Here is a 19,470-nt window from a genome sequence, read left to right as displayed (position 1 = left end):
TCAGCAGCCAGCCACCAAGCAGGTCCACACAGATTTTGGGTCTCTGTGCCTTCACGGAGTTGTTTTTACTGTTAAGGGTTTTTTAGTTAAAGTGACACAAGCTGAATATCACTACTGTCCAACAGACCAGGAAAAAGCAGGTGAGGAGAGAGGAGCCACCTGAGCAGGGTGGCTGTGCAAATGAGATTAAAAGATGTGGAGAAGGAGAAGAAGGAGGAGACTGCAGGCAATGCTGAGATGCTGAATAAGAAATGAGCAGCAAAGGAAAGAGAATATCAATACACCAACCCTCATCCCATCCCCACCATTTCCCCAGGTGGAGTGAGGGGGCTGCATATCAAACAAGGGGAGAGATGTCTGGAAGGAAGCCAAAGGGTGCTTCCCTAAGTGCTTGTTCAATTGTTCATCTTCATTTCCCAAAACCGTAATCAATAATTGAAAGTTAATACTAATTGGCAAGAAACTGAATTTTGTGAAATTCCCTGACTCAAGGGGTTTTGAGCACTGGCAGTCCTATAAACTGGAAATAGAGGCTGATGGCTCATTTACCTCCAATTACTTTTAGAATGACAAACATGTAGTCTTGCACAGCCACAATCATCAACTGCTCTAAAAGCAGCAAGACTTGACAGACATTTCACACAGCAAACATTGGTAATTGCCCTTTCACATGCACACTTATTAACAGGCAAGAGGAGGAAAGAGCTCTGCTGTGGGAGTAGTAAGGACACTCAGGATTGGGTGTTGTAGGGTGAAACTCTTCCTCAGCATGGGCTGCAGTCAAAGGAAGGTCTGTCCCCAACTATGAGCCCTCCATATTTCACTGGCACAGATGGCCAAGCACTGGATGACGACTGACCCAGCCCCTACTCAAGCATTCAGCAAAGTTTGTCCATACAAAATTGTCCCCCAGCGGCAGAACCTTCCTTGGCACTGACCCAAAGTGCTCATGGATTTACCCGTCCCCCCTCCGCCCCAGCCCTGAGTTGCTGTCCCAAGGGAAAAGTCCCACAGATCCTTATCAAAGCAAACCCAGCCACTCTGCAAAGGTGTTTGCTCTCATTTAACATTTATAATGGGAATGATATCACAGAACCTAGAGTACAGAACTCCCAGGTAACTTTAACAATATTCTGGAAACCAAGGAGGTGAAAAAAACCCCAAATTGTTGTGTGCCATTAAATTGTATTGCATATTGTAGGATATTTTACCTGAAGTATCGAGATTTCAGCTCATAAGACAAAGGTCTGCTTTTATTTTCTGTCACAATCTATAATTAACATGCCTTCTTAGAAGGCTTCATGAAACATTTATTTCTCTGAAGTAACAATACCTTCTTTTAGGTATTGTTACTTCAGAGAAATAAATGTTTCATGAACAGTCTTCATGTCTCAGTTACTCCCCACACATCCTGCTACTTGGAATAAACACAGTGCTTGCCATCCTCCTGCAGAGTCTAAGAGCATGGTGCTACCACTATGTAAAGGACCTTTTCCAAATCAGTATTACTTCAATTGCATTTCCCTCAATTTACAGTCTAAAAAGATCATTATTTGTTTTATTTTACTTTTCAGGATTCCTGATGCATTGAAACCAGGCCATCTCATTATTTTTCTCTGGTTTTTTTTTCCCTATTTTTTAATTAGGGTAACAAAACTATGTAAATTCAAGCTTCATGATCCTAAACATAGTAAGGAGGTGGAACAGTGCCTGCCCTAGAGATGCTACAGTTCAAATAAACAGGAAAAAAGGAGAAACTGAGGCATAAGATTATAAAGTAACTTTCCACCACACAGCAGATCAAAAAGCCATTCCCTCCTGGAGGTCAGTCTAGCAACCCACTCAATAGACAGAATGTCTCTTCTGACTTCTCCAGACATTCCCAGGTAGTCCTAGTTCCCAATCCCTTACTTTATGGAGTTTTACATAATTAGTCCTCAGGAAGAGAAACATTTAAGGAGGGAATATCAAAGGTAAGCAAATAGCACCTTTACTCAGGAAGTCTGAAAAGGAAAATAACTCCTATTATGCCCTTTACATATTTCTTGATATTGGATAAAGATGTTTTAGAACAATATTTGTCAGATGCTTTCTCTCTCTGCCCTCTCTTGGGTTTTTTTTTTAAGTGTTAGAAATTCAACTCTTGCCCATCATGGAAGATTTCTTTGGTTTGCAGAACTAGAGAAATTATCACATGGCTTTACTAAAACCAGACAAATGGGTAAGTGGAAGTGACAGGGCTATAAAATCACCCCATGTACAAATCTACTTGTTTTGGGGAAAGAAAAATAGACAAAAAGGTAAAAAAGAACTAGTGAGAAAATGAATAGGAGAAAAATGTGGAGGAGCATGGAGTAGGGCAATGATGTTTCCTAGGCAGGACAACAAGAAAGAAATTAAAGAAGGAAACTAAAGCAATTATGGAACTGGAAGAAACAAGGGGAAAATAAAATGATAGGCCAAAATTATGTAGAGGGCAAGTAAAAAGAAAAATGGCAGATGGAAGAGGAAAGGGTGGGAGGAAGAAAGGAGAGAGCGCAGAAAAAAAGTAATGGAAGGGAGAGAAGAAAAAAAAATAATAACATCAGAAAAAACTTAGATCAGACTAAAACCTGAAAGGCAAAGGAGTTGTATTTAGGAACCAGCATCACTTTTACTGCAGAAGCCTCAAGAAAGCAAAGCAATACAAGTTACAAGTAAGAACGTTTAGACCAGTTTAAAAACTTAAGTCATTTTACATTTAAAACAGGAATGAGACTCGTGCTCCTGTTCCTTGATCAACAAGCAGGTCTCATCTGTGCTATTTTACACCTTGGAAGCTGAAAGTGCTTCCCACTGGAGATAGGAGCATCAAGCTGGAGTGTGTTTAGGGTCCCAGACTAAGGAAACCTGCAGTTGTGTGGCTCATGATGTGGCTTTTCTGCAGAGGTACACAACTCCTGGCACACACTCCACACTGTTCTTGCCAATATCTGTGAACCCAGCCCTGCAGCACAGTGGGCATTTCCATCACCACACTCAGTGCTTTGGATCTCACCAGCTTCAGCTGGAATTAAGACATGAAGCACTTGGTTTGATCAGTCCCTTCAATCCAATACAGTGAATGTTCTGTAGGGTTTTTTCACCAGGCTTCAGGAAACACATGTGGGACCAAATTCCACCCTCCTCTGCACTGATGCAAATCTGGATGTGCACCCTGGTGAACACAGAGCCACTGCAGGTGCATCCCAGTGCAACTGGGGGAGGAATGGGGAGCACAGCTTCTTCATATGGACACAAAATGAGAAGCAACCACATCTTTCCTTAGCTTAACAACGCCCCACGCTGCAGGACGTTCTGAAACAACCAGAATAGCAACCACCCACTCAAAAAAAAAAAAAAAAAAAAGAAAGTAAACACATAGCAAAAATGAAACTGCTATTTTGAGGCACCTCTTTACATAGGCTTTCAGTTCAGGCCAACAGCTCAGTACCTTGATTTGATCTCTGAGTGAACCCTGCAGGGGAGATACGAATCAAAACTACAATCTTTCTTTTTTGTCCCTCCCACTGGGGAAAGGGTTGATAAAATATTACCAAAAAAGAGCAAACACAGTCCTCTCTGATATTAATTTTCAGAGTTAGTCCTTGAAATCTAAACATCTTGTTAGAAACATGTTTTTCTCATACTTCTTTGACTCCCAGGTCATGCTCTAACCTCAAATCAACGCCAGTTCAGCTATCAGTGATAAAAACATTGTAAACCATACAGACAGCAGTTCCTATTAGTGAAGAGGCCCTACTCATCCTGCTCTTAGATGTTATTTTCAGTTGCTTATGTCTAATGATACAATTAATCATTTACGCCTAAGTCTTCCTTTCATGTTAAGAACCTACTTAAAGCGGTTTTTGTTTGGTTTGTTAACTTTGCTGCTTTAATTGAAAGCTATTTCCCAGAAGATTCTTGGGGAGAAAAATATGGACTTTGCTTAGATTCTTGATTATAAGAACAATATTTAGAAACTCTTTTGCCTCAGGGCTCTGAGCAGAGCTAAGAAATTTAGCAAAGCATAGCAGAGATGTGCTTTTGATTGCTCTCCTGATAAAGACACCTCTGTGGTTCAAGGCACTAAAGCTCAATTAGACAGCAAGTTTCTGCTGGGCTCTCAGCAAAGCTCCTGCTATTCTCACACTTTGAATTTGACTTGAAGGATGAAGGAGAGAACATCCAAATTATATGTTTATCTTTCCTGCAGCCATCCTCCTGAGCACACATTTCTTATGGATACTTGAAGCTGATATGATATTCAATGCCCCTAACACTATAGCCATGCTTTTATAGAAAGGTGGGTTGCATAAATTACTGCAACAATTACAGTTTTACTAATTTAGTTTCTCCTTCCTACAGGTGTTAGAGACCTTCTAGCACCTTTCAGTACCTTCAGGGGCTTACAAGAAAGCTGGATGGAGAATGACTTCTTTTAAAAGGGCATGGAGTGACAGGACAAGGGGGAATGGTTTCAAACTGAAAAAGGGTAGATTCAGATTGGATATGAGGAAGAAATTGTGCCCTGTGAGGGTGGTGAGCCCTGGCACAGGTTGCCCAGAGAAGCTGTGGATGCCCCATCCCTGGGAGTGTCCAAGGCCAGGCTGGATGAGGCTCTGAACAAGCTGGGATAGTGCAAGGTGTTCCTGCTCATGGCAGGAGGTTGGAATGAGATGGGCTTTAAGGGTCCCTTCCAACCCAAATCATTCTGTGTTGCAGCTCATCTAAATTTGCATGCTACCACCATGCCAGCAATCCCAGAATTAAGCTATGGAGCACTACAAAGAAGAGAGAGCTAATGAGTGACTGGAAGAAAGACTGCAAAAGGAGCTAAGCAGCAGCAGGGAGGAGGACAGTAACTACTAAAAAGTTTTGGGGAAGTGAGGGAGAGGGAAAAGAGGAAATCCCCAAAAAGAGGAGGATCTGAGTTAGAGGAAATTAAAGGTTTGATGCTGTGGAGAAGAAGGAGCAGAGGCAACTGGAGAAAAAGGGATGTGTTATGCAAGCAACTGGCAGAGGTTACAATAAGGGACAGAGCCAAAACTGTCCACAACTAATGGACAGAAGCCGGGATGTAACTCAAGAGAAAAGAAAATGGTTTCCCCAGCAGCAGAAAACAGCTGTATATTTGTCAGTGTCCCATCCCCCTCTGACATCTGCTCCACATGTCTTGCCACTACTGATGGCAAATCACTAGTGCTGGGAGCTCAGTCAGCTTCCACCATGCATCAAAGTGCCCAAATCTTCAACACAGAAACCTACCAACTTTTTCTTTCTTTGCCTTTTGAAGTTAGAAATGAACAACATAGAGCTGCAAGAAAAGAACTCTAACGTACTGAAGTTATAAAATCAACCCCTCAAACACTAGACAGTGAAAAAATTATGCTTGTCTGTTTAAGCTCTGTTGAGATCCTTAGTTGTAGGCATTTGGGTGTATTCAATTATCCTATCACAAATCTTTCCCAGTGACCTTGGTGTCATCTAGAAACCTGGATATGCTCAACTTTAGAAACACGTCAGGGTAGTCCAGTGACAGAAATATCATCCAAAGAATCCCCACCTGATATTTTGTGCAACCTGGGAACTGCGAGTCATTTGCAGGCAGTGAGGGGGTGAAATACCAGTTTTGCAGCCTGAAAGCCACACTGGATGCTACTCTCAGCTCTGCTTTAAAGTTATTCAGTCACACCAGCGACTGAAATTTATTACTGTTTGTTAGTTTCTAAGTATGCATCCTCACTTTCATCCAGTGTGTTGAATACTCACAGCTGGAACTGGAACCAACTGCTGATGTTTCCTGAATATATAATGGAAAAAAGTCCTAAACTCTCTGAGAAAGCAGAACTTCACTCTCCCAATGTTTTAAATGCTTTATTTTTTGCAATAGTAGCATATACATAAACACTGAAAATAAAATACTAAGGTTAAGCATGTCAGTGGAAGCCCTGACAATCAAAGAATGGTTTGGGTTGGAAGGGACCTTAAAGATCATTGAAAATAGATACACACAGCCATGAAACACATTTCCATTGCTCTAAATCAGGCAAGTCATACTCTCTTTATCTCAGAACTAGTGTGAATCCAAGCCCTTTTAAGCCAAAAGAGGCCTGGATCAGGCTCTGCTCTGGCACAGCTTAGCAGTCAAGAAGTAAAATCTACAAGTTGTCAGCACACTGTTATTTTTTTCCAATAAGCAAAACAGCAGAATTATCCAAATCTACAAGGTCAAGTTGAAAAAAATCATACCATTTTAAGCAAAAGCAAAACAAAAAGCTGACAAAATATTTGGGGGTACTCCTTAAAACGGTATCTTATCTTGAAAAGAAAATAAACAATTTATCAGCTCAAGTAGCTTTGGACCTCACAAGTTTCTTTCCCATTTACAGTGGGAGCAGGGCTGGAGCAGAGTTTGTCACAGAGCAGGGGATCAGTGTTAAATGTGCAGAACAAAGCAAGTAACTCTTGGACTACAGGAAAATTCAGCCCCTTCCCCTGTATTCTCCACCTGCCTCTTGTGCCCTTGCAAATTTTGTAATTCATTCTCAAAATCTGCCATTCATGTTCCAGTTTGAGACTTTGTCCCTGTGTCCACAAACCCTCTGGGAAGTCACATGGTAAAAGTGCCCAAGGAGGTAGAACAGCAGCAGTTGGTCATTAAAGAGAAACCATCCCTGGTTACTGACCTCGGAACTTCTTTGGAGGATTAGCAAGGTCACCTGCCTCTGGCTGGACCACACACCGGTCATCCACTAACCTGGAAAAACAAAAGGTATCACACTCACTAAAACATGCCATCAATGTTTATAAATGCACAGACATGCCTGCCACAACACAGAGCCAAAAGCTTCCACATTTCTCCAGTGGAATAGAAAAAATACCTCAGAAAATCTGTTATTCAGTTACTAAGCACAACCAAGAAAGTCTATATTTTCCTTCCAGAGAGGGATTTCTTCTACAGCACTAAATTATGGTCTGTGTTTCAGACCCCACTTCATTTAAATCCAGTTAAAAACCTTTTTGTCACATTAAATACATTGATATTCCATGTAAAATTTATGTTTTCCTTCATCAGAGCCATTAACCCTCAATCAAATATTTTTTTTCCTGCAGCTGTCAGACTTTCTTCTTCACCATATCCCATTTTTTCCTCTGAGGAGGCATGTGGAATTAAGGTTCAGCTCTGATCAAAACTCCCAAGACCACATTTTCCTGTGCTAAAATGAATAAGCATTTCTTTAGCCCACAGCAGAAAATCTAGATGACAAATCTAATATATTTCTTGTAATATTTTAGAAGTTAAATAAACAATAAAATTTAAAATATGAATTGTTAAACCTTTCTCAGAACTTCCTAGACATAAATTCAGCTTCCTTTCAGGAAGCATCCTGCAAATAATTTGCCCATTTCAAACAATTATTCAGGAAAATCATGTTTAAGGACACACTACTGCCCTGCCACTTCACAGCAACATTCTTAGCAGCATTTTTGTTGGAAATTGAAATAAAAAGCACAAATTGGCTTCAGCCAAGTTACACAATAGATGCATTCAGCTTTGACTCACGTTAGTGAAGGCTTTGCCTCCAGCCACAAGCACAGCAAGGCCAATCCCCCAGCACACCCATGAGTTTTCTACCTCTAGCAAGATGACAAAGTCTCCACTGTAGCTGCAGCTCCCAGAAGCAAAAATGACAAAGAACTTTGGAAGTCAGCAGTTCCAATCTCATAACAGACTTTGAAGCAAACGTGGTGTCAGTGAGGAAGGGGAATGGAAGAACAGCTTCAGGAGCGAGCAGGGGGCCTTAGGGAGTTGGGTTCTTCACAGTCTAGGTTAGGCCAGGCTTAAATAGAAGAGTAAGGTTTGGAAAGCAGGACGTAGGAAGAGTCTTGCAGGCATCCTGCATTCTGTCCATGTTCTAATAGGCCAAAGCTTCCTGTAAACAGCACCTAAAACCTGGAGTCACTGAGAGCTGACTAGAAAGGATTACCTTAAACAGGAGCTTTGCCAAAGGGTTTTTATGCCAAGGAGTACTTCTCACTCTCAACAAAATCCCTGGAAGGCTTTTAAAGAGAAACCCATAAGATTTGACCTTAAGCACTGTCAGGATGGAGGCATATTGAAAAGTCCACCATAACTCACAAGGAATCTCCTGTGTTCCTTGGTGACAACTTGAACACCCTCATGACAACCCCAACTGTGGGTGAAATGCAAAACTTTCACCATGGCACGTCACTGTAGCAAAAGCCAGATAGAAAGCAAGGTGTTGGTGCTGAGCAAAACAAATGAGATCCTGCACACTCTCTGAGCCAGCCAGCTGCAGTGCTCAAACACACTGGCCTTGCAGAGAACAGACATCCAACAATTAATACCAATCACTTGCTGTTCACCATCATCTAAAGGCTCAAAGATAAGGACCATAAATGAGCTTGGCAGCCTTCAGGAACTAAAGGCATCAGAGAAGACAAAGGAAAAAGGAGCTGGTGCCACTCCCATCCTATGGACACAAAATCAGAGCATAGAAAAGTTGATTGACATGCGTCTGGGCAGTGGCATGACCGAGCAGGAACACCATCTCCTAAGCCCTTGCTCAGCACCTCAGCTTCTCACATCTTTGTTTCTTATAACACAGGCCAAAAATCTGAGGAAAGTACTGCTTTGTTTATTTAGCAATTACTAAATTAACAATTTAATCCCCAGCATTTCCCTGTAATGCCATTCATCCTGTACTCCAGCTGCATGACCTTCAGGGAGGCTAACAGCTCCTTGTTTACTCTGGAGGTGCTCCTTACAGTACCACAGGGAGAGCTGAGCTGCACCATAGGTACTCCTTACAGTACCATAGAGAGAGCTGAGCTGCACATTCCACATGATGCAAGACTTCAGCCCGCTCTGCGGAGGGGAACACAAGAGGCTCTTCAAACACAGACCACTTCCTCTGACACACAGTTCAAAATATTCAAATCCCACTTTTATAGCAAGCCAAAAGCAGCCGCTGGTTTGTTACTGACACCTGTGAGGTGGCTGCATTAAACAAGCAGCAATTCAAAACCTTTGTAACCTGCTAACAAATCCATTTGAGATGAGTGAAACTAAACAACAGGCTTGGCTGCAAAAGGTCCTGGGCACCTGCAGTGACTCTCAGACCACACCACAGCAGGTTTTAAGATCACTTGCTTGTAGGTTTGAATAGGAGGCCAAAGTGCATCAGATCAGACTTTAAAAATAAAGGCAGAATTTATTGTATTATATTTATTGTGTTATACCATAAAATGTGCAAGCTATGTAAACACTCATCCAAATTATGGTACAAATATTCAAGCCACTTAACCATGATACTATCAGAGAAGCTTTAACTTCAAGGGGTTTAATTCATCAGCTGGACCACAGACAATACTGCTTTGTGCTCTCTGCTGTCATTCAGCACCTGGCACATACAACACAATTGCATTTCAGTTTTCCATACATTGGCAGCACATAAATGATGATGGAGATCCCTGGACCTGTATGAAATGATCTCTAGCTGAGCTAGCTCTCCCTGAACACAATAAATACCTGGGGTTTGCACAATCCCTCCAAGTAACTGCTGTAATTAAGCTGTTCAGTTCATTGGTAGTGCCTAAGATAAATCATCAGGAAAGTCTAAACAGTAATTACACCCCTGGGCTTTACGCATGGCCCTTTGTATTCAGTAATTGCAGAATTAGGGGCTGAAAGCAACAACACTCATGGGATTGCTTGTCACACATGCCCAGTCATTCTCCCACTGAAACCAGTGGAACTTTTTCCACTGACTGCAGGGCAAGCAAGGGCAGCTCCTCACCATTGTGCCACAGGCAGCCAACCCCACAGACCAGCAGGTGTTTAAGCCATCAAGGCCTCACAGTGTACAGAAGTGTACACAGCTACAGTGTACAAAGGCTCATTAAACAAGAATTGGAGCTACCTAAAGCAATGCCTAGGAGATAAGGTGTGCTTCTCCACAGAGGCAGGGGGGGAAAGTAAAGGCAGTTTCAACTCTCCACTATCATCACAAAATCACCCAGGATGGGTGAGGGTGGAAGGAGCCACAGTGGGGCAGCTGGTCCCACCTCCGTGCTCCAGCAGGGCCACCCCAGGGCACAGCATTGTGCCCAGGCAGCTCTGGAATATCTCCATTGAGGAGACACCACACCCTCTCTGGACAATCTGTTCAGTGCTCAGTCACTGCACAGGAAGAAAGCTCTGCCTTGTGTCAAGTGGTCAAAGCAAGCTACTGTAGAGTTCTGAACCTCTCTTCCTCTCCTCTCATTCTCCCCCGTCATCTGGTGGAGTTGAAGCTGCCTCTTCTCTGCTGAAATGGGAGGAAGGACACAGGGGTGGGAGGAGCAGGACTGAGCAATGGCAGTATAACTGATAAGCAAAGTATGTTGGCAGAAAAGTCTAATGGTTCATAGGCAGGAATCATATATGCTCCATAAGTCTTTGTGTCCTTCAAGCTCCCCTGATTACCTAACACAGGCTAAAGGTAAATACACAAAAGGTTTCTAGGAACTTGCAGATGTAGTGCAAGAGTCAAGGAATAGTTGTACAGCTGTAATCCTAGAAGGACTGTTCTCAGTGATGAGTTATTTTAGATTTACTGCTGAGATACAGTTGCATTCTTAAAGAACAAACATCAATGTAAGAAAATAATAGGAAAGGAATTATAGTGGTTTTCATGGATTTTTAGGTCTCTTTCATAACATAAGATGCTTTTTAGATTGTCAAAGAAAGCAGCCACATGATATCATTTATCTTAGCTTTATACCTTGAGTTTCAAAAATACCACCCTGAAATGTATTTTGTCTCTTCCTACCAACACAGATTTCCACCCAGTAATCACAGCCAATATTATTAAGTACAACAATATCTGAATAAACACATGAGCACACAGACTCTCCTGCAGGTGGAACTGCACGTGTGTGTGTAACTTGTTCAAAAATACAAGACCCAGCTGCTGATGTCTATTACACATTTGGTACTATTTATACACCTATGGAGTATTTTTCTCTTCAAAAAGCTGAATAAACTAAGCTAGAGGCAATGTCTTCAGTGCAAGACACTCATGTTGCTCAGTTTTTATTCTCTTAATGGTATCATAATTTCACTGCCATTTTGAGCAGCACAAGGCCAGGGCAGCAACAGGAAGAGGGGCAAAGTTGGTAACAGGCATCAGTAAGAGAAGCCGGACATTTTAACTGCCAGTGGAGCCCAGCAACATATTTGTTCACAAAGAATGCTGAGGTTCCATCCCAAAACCACATAACCTCAACATCCCCTCATGAACAAAGGAGCGGCCCACAAAGGCTCCCTTGCTTTGCTCCTCAGATTTCCCTTCACACAACCTCCTCCACAGAAATGATCCTTCAGAGCACCTGCCACCCGGGACACTTCTTTCCTCCCAAACTGCAGCACAAAGCCTCTCCTGTGCTCCACACATCCCAGCAACCACTTGGGAAGAGAGATGAGAGTCATACCACCAAGAAACCAACCAATAATGAACAATAGGTGATTAAAATTTTGCTGCCCTGGAAATCAAACATCAAATACCCAAGTGCCAAAATAATCAGATCCACCCAGTTCTTCTCCAAGTCCACCCACTTTTCATTTCATTGAGCCTCTTATCAGGCATCTAGGTCAGCCCACTTCTTGTGTGCTTCAAGTGGTCTCCTGCCAAAAATCTGCAGTCATCCTACCTCACCCTTCCCAAAATGTGAGTTCATACTCCTTTCTGACTACCAATCCTGCTTCAAATGATTTGCAGCTCTATGATTAGCTACCCTGTATGAAATGTGTCCTTTTTCCTGTCTTTTTCCAATGCCAAATTTTTTACCATCATCTTTTCACATCTTTTAGGGTTCCCTAGATTAATCCCAGCTCAAGCAAAAAATAAAAAGGCTTTTCCTTGCACTTATAGAAGGGCTATTAAACCTCTGTCCAACTTAGGAAGATTCGATGCTAAAAAGCCCTTTTGACAAATGGGAGGACAGCAGAACACAATATTTAAAGAACTTCACTTCATACCAGTGAGGTACAGCAGCATAGACACAAGAAAGTCTGGCTCCTGCCTGCCTCAAACCTTAGGAAATTTATACTTTCCTTTCTGAACAAATTTTAATTGCCACAAACATAAAACCGGTGGAAAAGAGCTGTTTAATAAATACCCTTATGCTGGGAAAGCAAAATTCTATGTATCTAAAACATTCCAAACTCCTGAAGGTGTCTAAAACAGCAGACAAATTTCACCATTAATAACCTGCAGTGCAAAACCAAGATGCGGATGCATTTTATCTGAGATACACAGATAAAATGCAGAGGAGGAACACTCAGCCATTCCCACCATCCCAAAAATGCTTGTGTGGGTCACTTTGTATTAGTAAATGGTGTGGAGACAAGGGCAGAAAGCACAATCCCAAGCACATAGTGGGAAACAAAAACACCATCAATACAAGCAGGCAGCTCCACATTTGCACTAATAACTGCACAAATAATTAGCCCTAAAGTTTTTTCCTTATCTGATAGCGTATCCATATTTTCTTGTAACTGTACCTGCAGGCTTGCATGTCAAGGGGGAGGGAGTAAAAGCAGAAGTTTTTCTGCTCAGTTAAGTAATCCAGCTATAAATCCCAAATGCCATTTTGTTATTCTATTGTATTGTGTTATATCCAATCATGCTTTTAGATTGCAAAAGCTTCTGTTTGGTAGAGCTTGTTTAGCCCTTTTTATAGCTATATTTACATTTAAAACATTGTGCAATTTCCATCAAATTATAAGAACAGCGCTAAAGTAAATTATTACAAAGGAATAAAACATTATTTGGAGGTTGCAGAGGAAGGAAGAAAGCATGATTCTTGGATTTTAGTCTCAGTTCTGCAATTTTCTTGGCCTGAGCAATAGGTAAGCCATTAATGCGCCAAAAAAATGGTACAGAGCTACACTTGGACATACTGATTTTTGCCAAGCAAATTAACATTTGCACAGTATTTCACGATCCTCACATCAATACAACATACATCAAGTCATTCTCAGTGGTGCCAAACACACCTATATTCTTCTGTCAAAAGGGGACCTGGAACTGGTCACAGTCACAAGGCTGAGAGAGCTCAGAAAGTGTTTGGACAATGCTTTCAGGCACAGGGTGTGATTCTTGAGGCTGTGCTGTGCAAAGCCAGGAGCGGGGCTCAGTGATCCTTGTGGGTCCTTCCAGCTCAGGATATTCTGTGATTCCAAGGGGAACTGGCAATGGGAGGAGGTGTGCCAGCCTATCCCACCCAGCTCCCTCCCCAGGCACACCCAGTCCTGCTGTACTTCTCTACAACACTGGCACTCTGCTCCCAGGCAGGTTTTTGGCTTCAGTCTGTCTCAATGCCTTTGATAAACAAATTACATTCCCATAAACCCAAGGAAATGGTTGATTTCTTCCTTTGTTTCTTTTCTTTTTTTTTTTTTTTTTTTAATATGAAAAGTAAGAGTCTATCCTACAAGGATGTTACAACAGCCTAAAGGCATTTAACTGGAAAAGCCTTCCACAGGCAAACCCTCTTCTGGGTGAAATTTGTATTAAAGCTAAAAAACCTGAATATATAAAATGAGTATTAGGAAAGCTTTCTGAAGGCTTTCTTTAGCAGCTTGCAGGATACAGACCCAATAATAATGCACATCCCCTGGAGGACTGGACAATTTTTCCACTACTAATATTTTCCTTTTAGGTGAAATCTTGGCTGTCTTTGAACGGACAAAACTTCCACTGATATCTCTGAGGCCAGGATTTCACCCTCATCATCCCAGCTTCCCAGAACTGCACTGAGGGATGAAGTTTAAAGAAGCAGCAGTGTCAGCACCTCACACGGAGGGTCATTCTTCAAAGATTTAATTGCAACCTAACCTCTTCAGCATTTCCACTTAATCCACCTAGCTACATATGGAATGCAAACACTGTAACAAGCCCAGGATTTGGCCCAAACTTAGATGTAAATCAAGATTACACACATGACTTGAACTCTGCTTGCTCACACCTTACAACCACCCATAAAACAGGTCTGCAACCCAGCTGTCTCAATATAAGAAAGCACACATAAAGCCAAATTACTAGGTATATCAACATAACACACATTAGAAACACTGACACTGGGACCACTATAAATTAAAATAAGGGTGTCAGAGGCAACCCTGCATCTTTAGGCATGTAGCTTACTGGTCCCTATCAGACTGAGCAGTTTAAATTTCTGTGGTACACAGTGACTTCAGGTAAGAGATCCTAGTAACAGCATCACTGCTCCCAAAACCAAGCAGAACTCATTGCAGAGTGACCTATTCAGTCACAGACAAAGCTAAGCCAGCAGCATAGGGAAAATAATCCAAAACAAAACAAATTCTACATCTAGTTTACAACAGAAGAGTTTGAGGTTTTTTTCTCACCTTTGCACGTATTTGTGAATGGCCACTTGAAAGGACTGCTTTGAAGAACTGTGCTAATAAAAGAAGTCAGAAAGGCTGGATCATTCACTGCTAACAGCATTTAATGAAAATTGAGAGATTCATCCAGAAAAGCACTGTTGAGAAATGCCAATATCTGTCCAGTGATCAAAAAGTGACTTCATCCCTGTAATGAAGGCAGTCACACCTACTCATCAAAATGGCAACACTTACTGTAGAAAGGAAGCATAAGCAAAGGAAGAAAATTAGGAAACTTTGCTGAAGTAACACAATGTAAAAATATTGTCGTTTAAGCAGACAAATGAGCCTCAGATGCTACTGTAAGGTCTGTAATGAACCTCAGCATCTAAAATGACAATATATATGTAGGCAAAAAAATGCATACAAACACATATGCATACACAAATATACATGAAAAAACTATCAATCCTGCAAACACAGGGTGGAATGTAAATCCTGGAAAACGATCCAAGCTCTTTCTCCATTTTGTAACGCAAACAACAATAATCCAGCAGATCAACCCACGTCACACTTTGTAAAAATGTGAGTGGAAAACATTGCTCAACCAAAGTGCTGACATTTTTCACATTCTGTGGTGCTTATTTTACACAGGAGAGGCAAATTTTACATGTCTTATTTTTTGCTTAATTAAAAATACCCAATTTTTCAGACAATACAGATAACAAAACCCTCCATATTACAAACACTTTTATATGTCAGAGTACCAAACAAAGAAAGGGCTCACCTCATTTCAGAGGTGAACAATGGGGACAAGTCCCAGGCTAGTGTGAACACATATAATTCCACTGAAAGTAGTCAGACAGCTCTTTTCTGCAGCAACTCTGTACTGACCCAGTGTTATACCCCTCCTTTAGTGCACCTCCCTTCAGCAGCCACAGAAACTGTCCAAGCACACTCATACAACAGATCCTGAGCTCCCCCAGCCACAGCCCCTTTCCATGAGATGTGCAATATCCTGGCACTGGGTGCACACCTGCACTTTACACCGGGAACATGAACCTTTCCTGACCACCCCCTTGCTCTGGAATTACAGTGCTGCCTGGTTTTGCCCTCAGATAAAAGGAGACAGCTCTCAGGTTGAACAGCATAACCACCAACAAGCTTGTAGCCAGCACACAATCCAGCTCCCAAAATCCTGCTGCTGGTTTCAGCCTTTACTTCTGCCCCTGGGGACAATGACTTGGGCCGGCAGGAACTCCCTGAACGAGGTCTGCTCACCCTTTGATGTGTCCAGCTCTCACCGGTGGCAATGAGAATTGTGCACAGGAAACAACTCCACATCAACACGTGCTCCAATTCTCTCAACAAAGGACTGTATCATTTTTATTTTCACTTCGCAACAATAAATGTTTACAAATGTTTGCAGCTTGCCCAGGTATTTTTGCATCTTCTTTGTACTTCTCTTTCTTCAGCAGCCAGTTTAAAAAAACGTTCAAAAAAACAAAAACAAAAAAAAAATCAAAAAAAACTACAACAGCTGAGAAATCACAGTGGCTTTATTTACTTGTTTTAAAACTGAGAAGAGCCAGTTTTTTATGGGGAGAGATCATTTTGGGAGCTGTTCCAGATTGTCTCAGAACTGCTTTCCCAGTTGCTGGGAGCTGCTCTGGGAGCCCTTTGCCACACCTACCCCGACCTGTACACACTCGCTTGAGTGAGTCCCACGTAGCAGCACAGAGCAGAAACCTGGAGAGGAAATGCTTAGGAATGCTCTGGCCACAGTGGAAGGAGCTGGGAAGTAGGAGAGTCACGAAACAGCAGCCACAAGCAGGGTGGCAAAACAGTGACTTCTGCGCAAGGGGACAGGTGTGAGCCTGTTCTACTTGTGGGAACTTTTCATAACCCTTTTAAAGCAGGAAAATGACATCACAAGCATGTTCACATCTCAAAACTGTTTCAGACCTTTCTCAAACCAACCACCAGGCAGGCTGGCATCTCCCACCAGGAGGCTACACTCACAACATACAATCTCACATGCCCAAGGACTCTCCCAGGCTCTGAGGCACAGAAAACCCCACATCTGCTCAGCAGAGCTCAGCATTCTAACCAGGGTAGCTGCACACTCCAGGAGGAGCTTCCAGGACCCCCTCCAGGCCCATCCCTGCAACAGGGTCTGGGGACAGCATAAGTGGCAAAAATCACTCCAGAAAACACTTACAGTAGTACAGGCTATTGCATCCAGCACCCAGAGCAGACAAGAGCTGGTGTTTATTTACTAATACAGATTTTTTTTTTTTTTTTTTTGGTCCACCTGAGCTCTCAGTAATGGCTCTGCTGAGCATCAAGGAGCTCTGACTCTCTGGCTGTGCTGTCCCTGTCAGTCAGATCACCTCCTAAGGCGTATCTTAACAACAAGCTCTGTTACAAAGAAATGAGTTTGGCCTTCTACCTTCAGGCCCTCCAGTTCAGCAGCATTCTTTTCAGCTGAAGGACATGCTTCCAGGTCTCCCCACACACAGCTTATCCTGATACTTGAATGGAGGAAAAGCACCTGCAAATAATCATTTTCTACTGGGAAAACTGGAGTCTTTTATCACTTACATACATTTACTGGGAATTAACTGGCAGCGAAACAAAGAAATCAGGTTTTCTAGAAAAGCCTGCACTTGGTGATACAATAAGTGGAACAATGATATCCACTTCATTTTTCCTTTTTAAGTGCAATCCTGCTGTACACACATACACTTATCAACACTCATGCTAAAATCCCACAGAATCCATGGGTTTTAAAGATGAAGACTGTGTCTGACCTGGGAAAAAGGAGCACGGTTCTTCCCTCTGGGTCAGTATCAAACACAATCTGGGCACACACAATGCACCTTCTCCTTTCTGTGCCAAAGTATATACGTCAGAAAGCAAAGGCAAACCAGCTCCAGGGTTACATCTAACCAAGCCAAAGCCAAACCAGGGTTACACCTCTTCAAGCCAAAGCAATCAACTCTAGAGGAACTGTGATGCTAGCATAAATTTTATTCCAAGCCATGCGATCTTTGGTATCTCTTCTATTGGTCTCCTTCCTGATGCTGCATTGAGAGATATTAAAAACCTCTCTACTTTCACTGGAAAAGTGTGTGCTCCTTGCTGTCACCACTGCCCTGAAAAATGTGAAAAATGGCCTCCCGCCCTGAGAGCTCAAAAACCAGAAGACCAAGAGAACAGATGCACGCATGATTACTTTTTTTAAATCTCACCATTTTTCAAACCCCTCTCTTTTGTTTCTGGGGGATCTGACTCATAATCTTCAGAAGCAAACAGGAAGCACTGCAGACATCTCCAAGTGTTTCCTCTCTCCACCCTCCCACCCACCCCTCTTGTCTTTTACATAATTTCTGGAGACTTTGTTATTCCTTTTGCTATATTAGCAATGAAATAGCACTTCCCTACACCAGCTCCAGCGGGCTGAGGTGCAGGAGACCCTCCTTTGCCCAGCTCCAAGGGAGAGACATCCTTCATCCCCTTGACAGGACAAAGCAGGGCTTTCCCTGCCTGAGGAAGCCAGGCCTTGGGGGCTGGCAGGAGCCAGCTGTGAGGAATTCAGTCCTGCTCCCCACAGCAGAGTGGGACCTGGGGCAGAGAAACAGGATGAAGAAGTGTTAGAAGGTAATGTGCCGGGAAAGCCTTTTTACCTCACTCCATTTATTACAGCGCTTCCTTTCATTGTATACATGGGAAAAAATAACATTTCCCCTTCTCCACTCACCGGCAGGACCTGTCAGAGCACTGGGCAAGCAGCTGCTTGGCAGGCTGGGCAGGAGGCATGGCAGAGGGACAGCCTTGGGATCAGCTCCTCTGCACACAGAGCAGAGCCCTGGCTGAGCACACAGGGCTTTAGCTGGTCCTGCAAGGAGTTCTTGGTGCCCTCGAGCAACAGGGGGGTGGGAAAGGGCAGAATCCAAGGTGTGGGAAAGGCTGGCAATAAGATGGCACGGGGCTCCAAGGCACGGGGCTCCAAGAAACAATATGAGGGATGACAGGAGAAAATAAATTACCTGGTTTGAAGAGAAGCACGCAGCTCCCACAAGGAGCTGGAGCAAGATCAGAACGTGCTGGATAATGGACTAAGTAGCCACCATTCCTTACTCCTGCATGGCCAACTCTCAACCAGGACAGTGGGGACCATGCAGAAATGCAATTGAAAGACACCTGTTTCCCTTTTTAGAGATGTCAGCTCTCTCTGCCCAGAGCAGATTAAGTAAATGGGATATGTTTTAGCAGCCCTTCTCAGAGAGAAGGCATGGTGCTTTTCAGGGTGCTTTGTGTATTCCATCTCTTTGTGTCAGTGCACGGTTGTAAATGCAATTACAGGCAAGCCTGAGATTCTGAGGTTTAGTTTCATGACAGCCCTGTTCCCATAGAGATTTTGTAGGAGCAACCACTACTGCACACTCTCCTGCAAAGGGAACCTGGACACTGAAACAAGCATAGCAAAGCTCGCATCTAGTTTCAAGTTAAACTAATTGGTACAAACAACCCCCATTAAAAAAGTTCTAATCTAACACAGTGCAATAATATTAGCACAGTAAAACTATTCTAACCTTTTCCTTATCACTCCACAAAGCTCTCGGACACATTATCACAAGAGCTTAACCTGCTGCCTGGCACATTAAGATTAAAAACCTGCCCACTGACTAGTCCCTATTCACTTGTGCATAGTAAATAATACTCCACAGCTATAAGCTGATCTGAAAAGATAGCAGAGCACCCCACCCAAAAATCAGCTCCCTTTTTATCACCTCCCCAGATTTTATGACCTAATCAAAAAGCCAATCGTCTATCACTGTGCTGCAGCTTTGCATACAGTTACACAGTTCCTTCTCCAAGTCAAACAGCACCACATTGTCTGGGATAATCTCATCCACTCACATAAACAATTAGCCTGCTATATTTTGATTAACACTTCCGTTTAAGAGGACATTGAGATGCTTCAGCCTAAGTGGAAGAAGGTCCAGCCTCCTGCTAAAACAGACATGCTT

At 42.7% G+C, this 19,470-nt stretch overlaps 1 protein-coding gene across 1 annotated transcript in view; it reads right to left on the bottom strand.

Annotated features, from left to right (window-relative positions):
- Positions 1-19,470, bottom strand: part of ITPR2 (inositol 1,4,5-trisphosphate receptor type 2) — a 242,864-nt gene that overhangs the window by 207,167 nt on the left and 16,227 nt on the right. Inside the window, exon 2 of the mRNA XM_018918626.3 lies at positions 6,708-6,778. Within this exon, the coding sequence (XP_018774171.1) occupies positions 6,708-6,778 (71 nt within the window). The remainder of the gene's footprint in view (positions 1-6,707; positions 6,779-19,470) is intronic.

The sequence above is a fragment of the Serinus canaria genome, chromosome 1A (assembly GCF_022539315.1).
Source record: "Serinus canaria isolate serCan28SL12 chromosome 1A, serCan2020, whole genome shotgun sequence".
Taxonomy (NCBI): domain Eukaryota; kingdom Metazoa; phylum Chordata; class Aves; order Passeriformes; family Fringillidae; genus Serinus; species Serinus canaria.
This window is presented reverse-complemented; position numbering and strand designations above follow the sequence as displayed.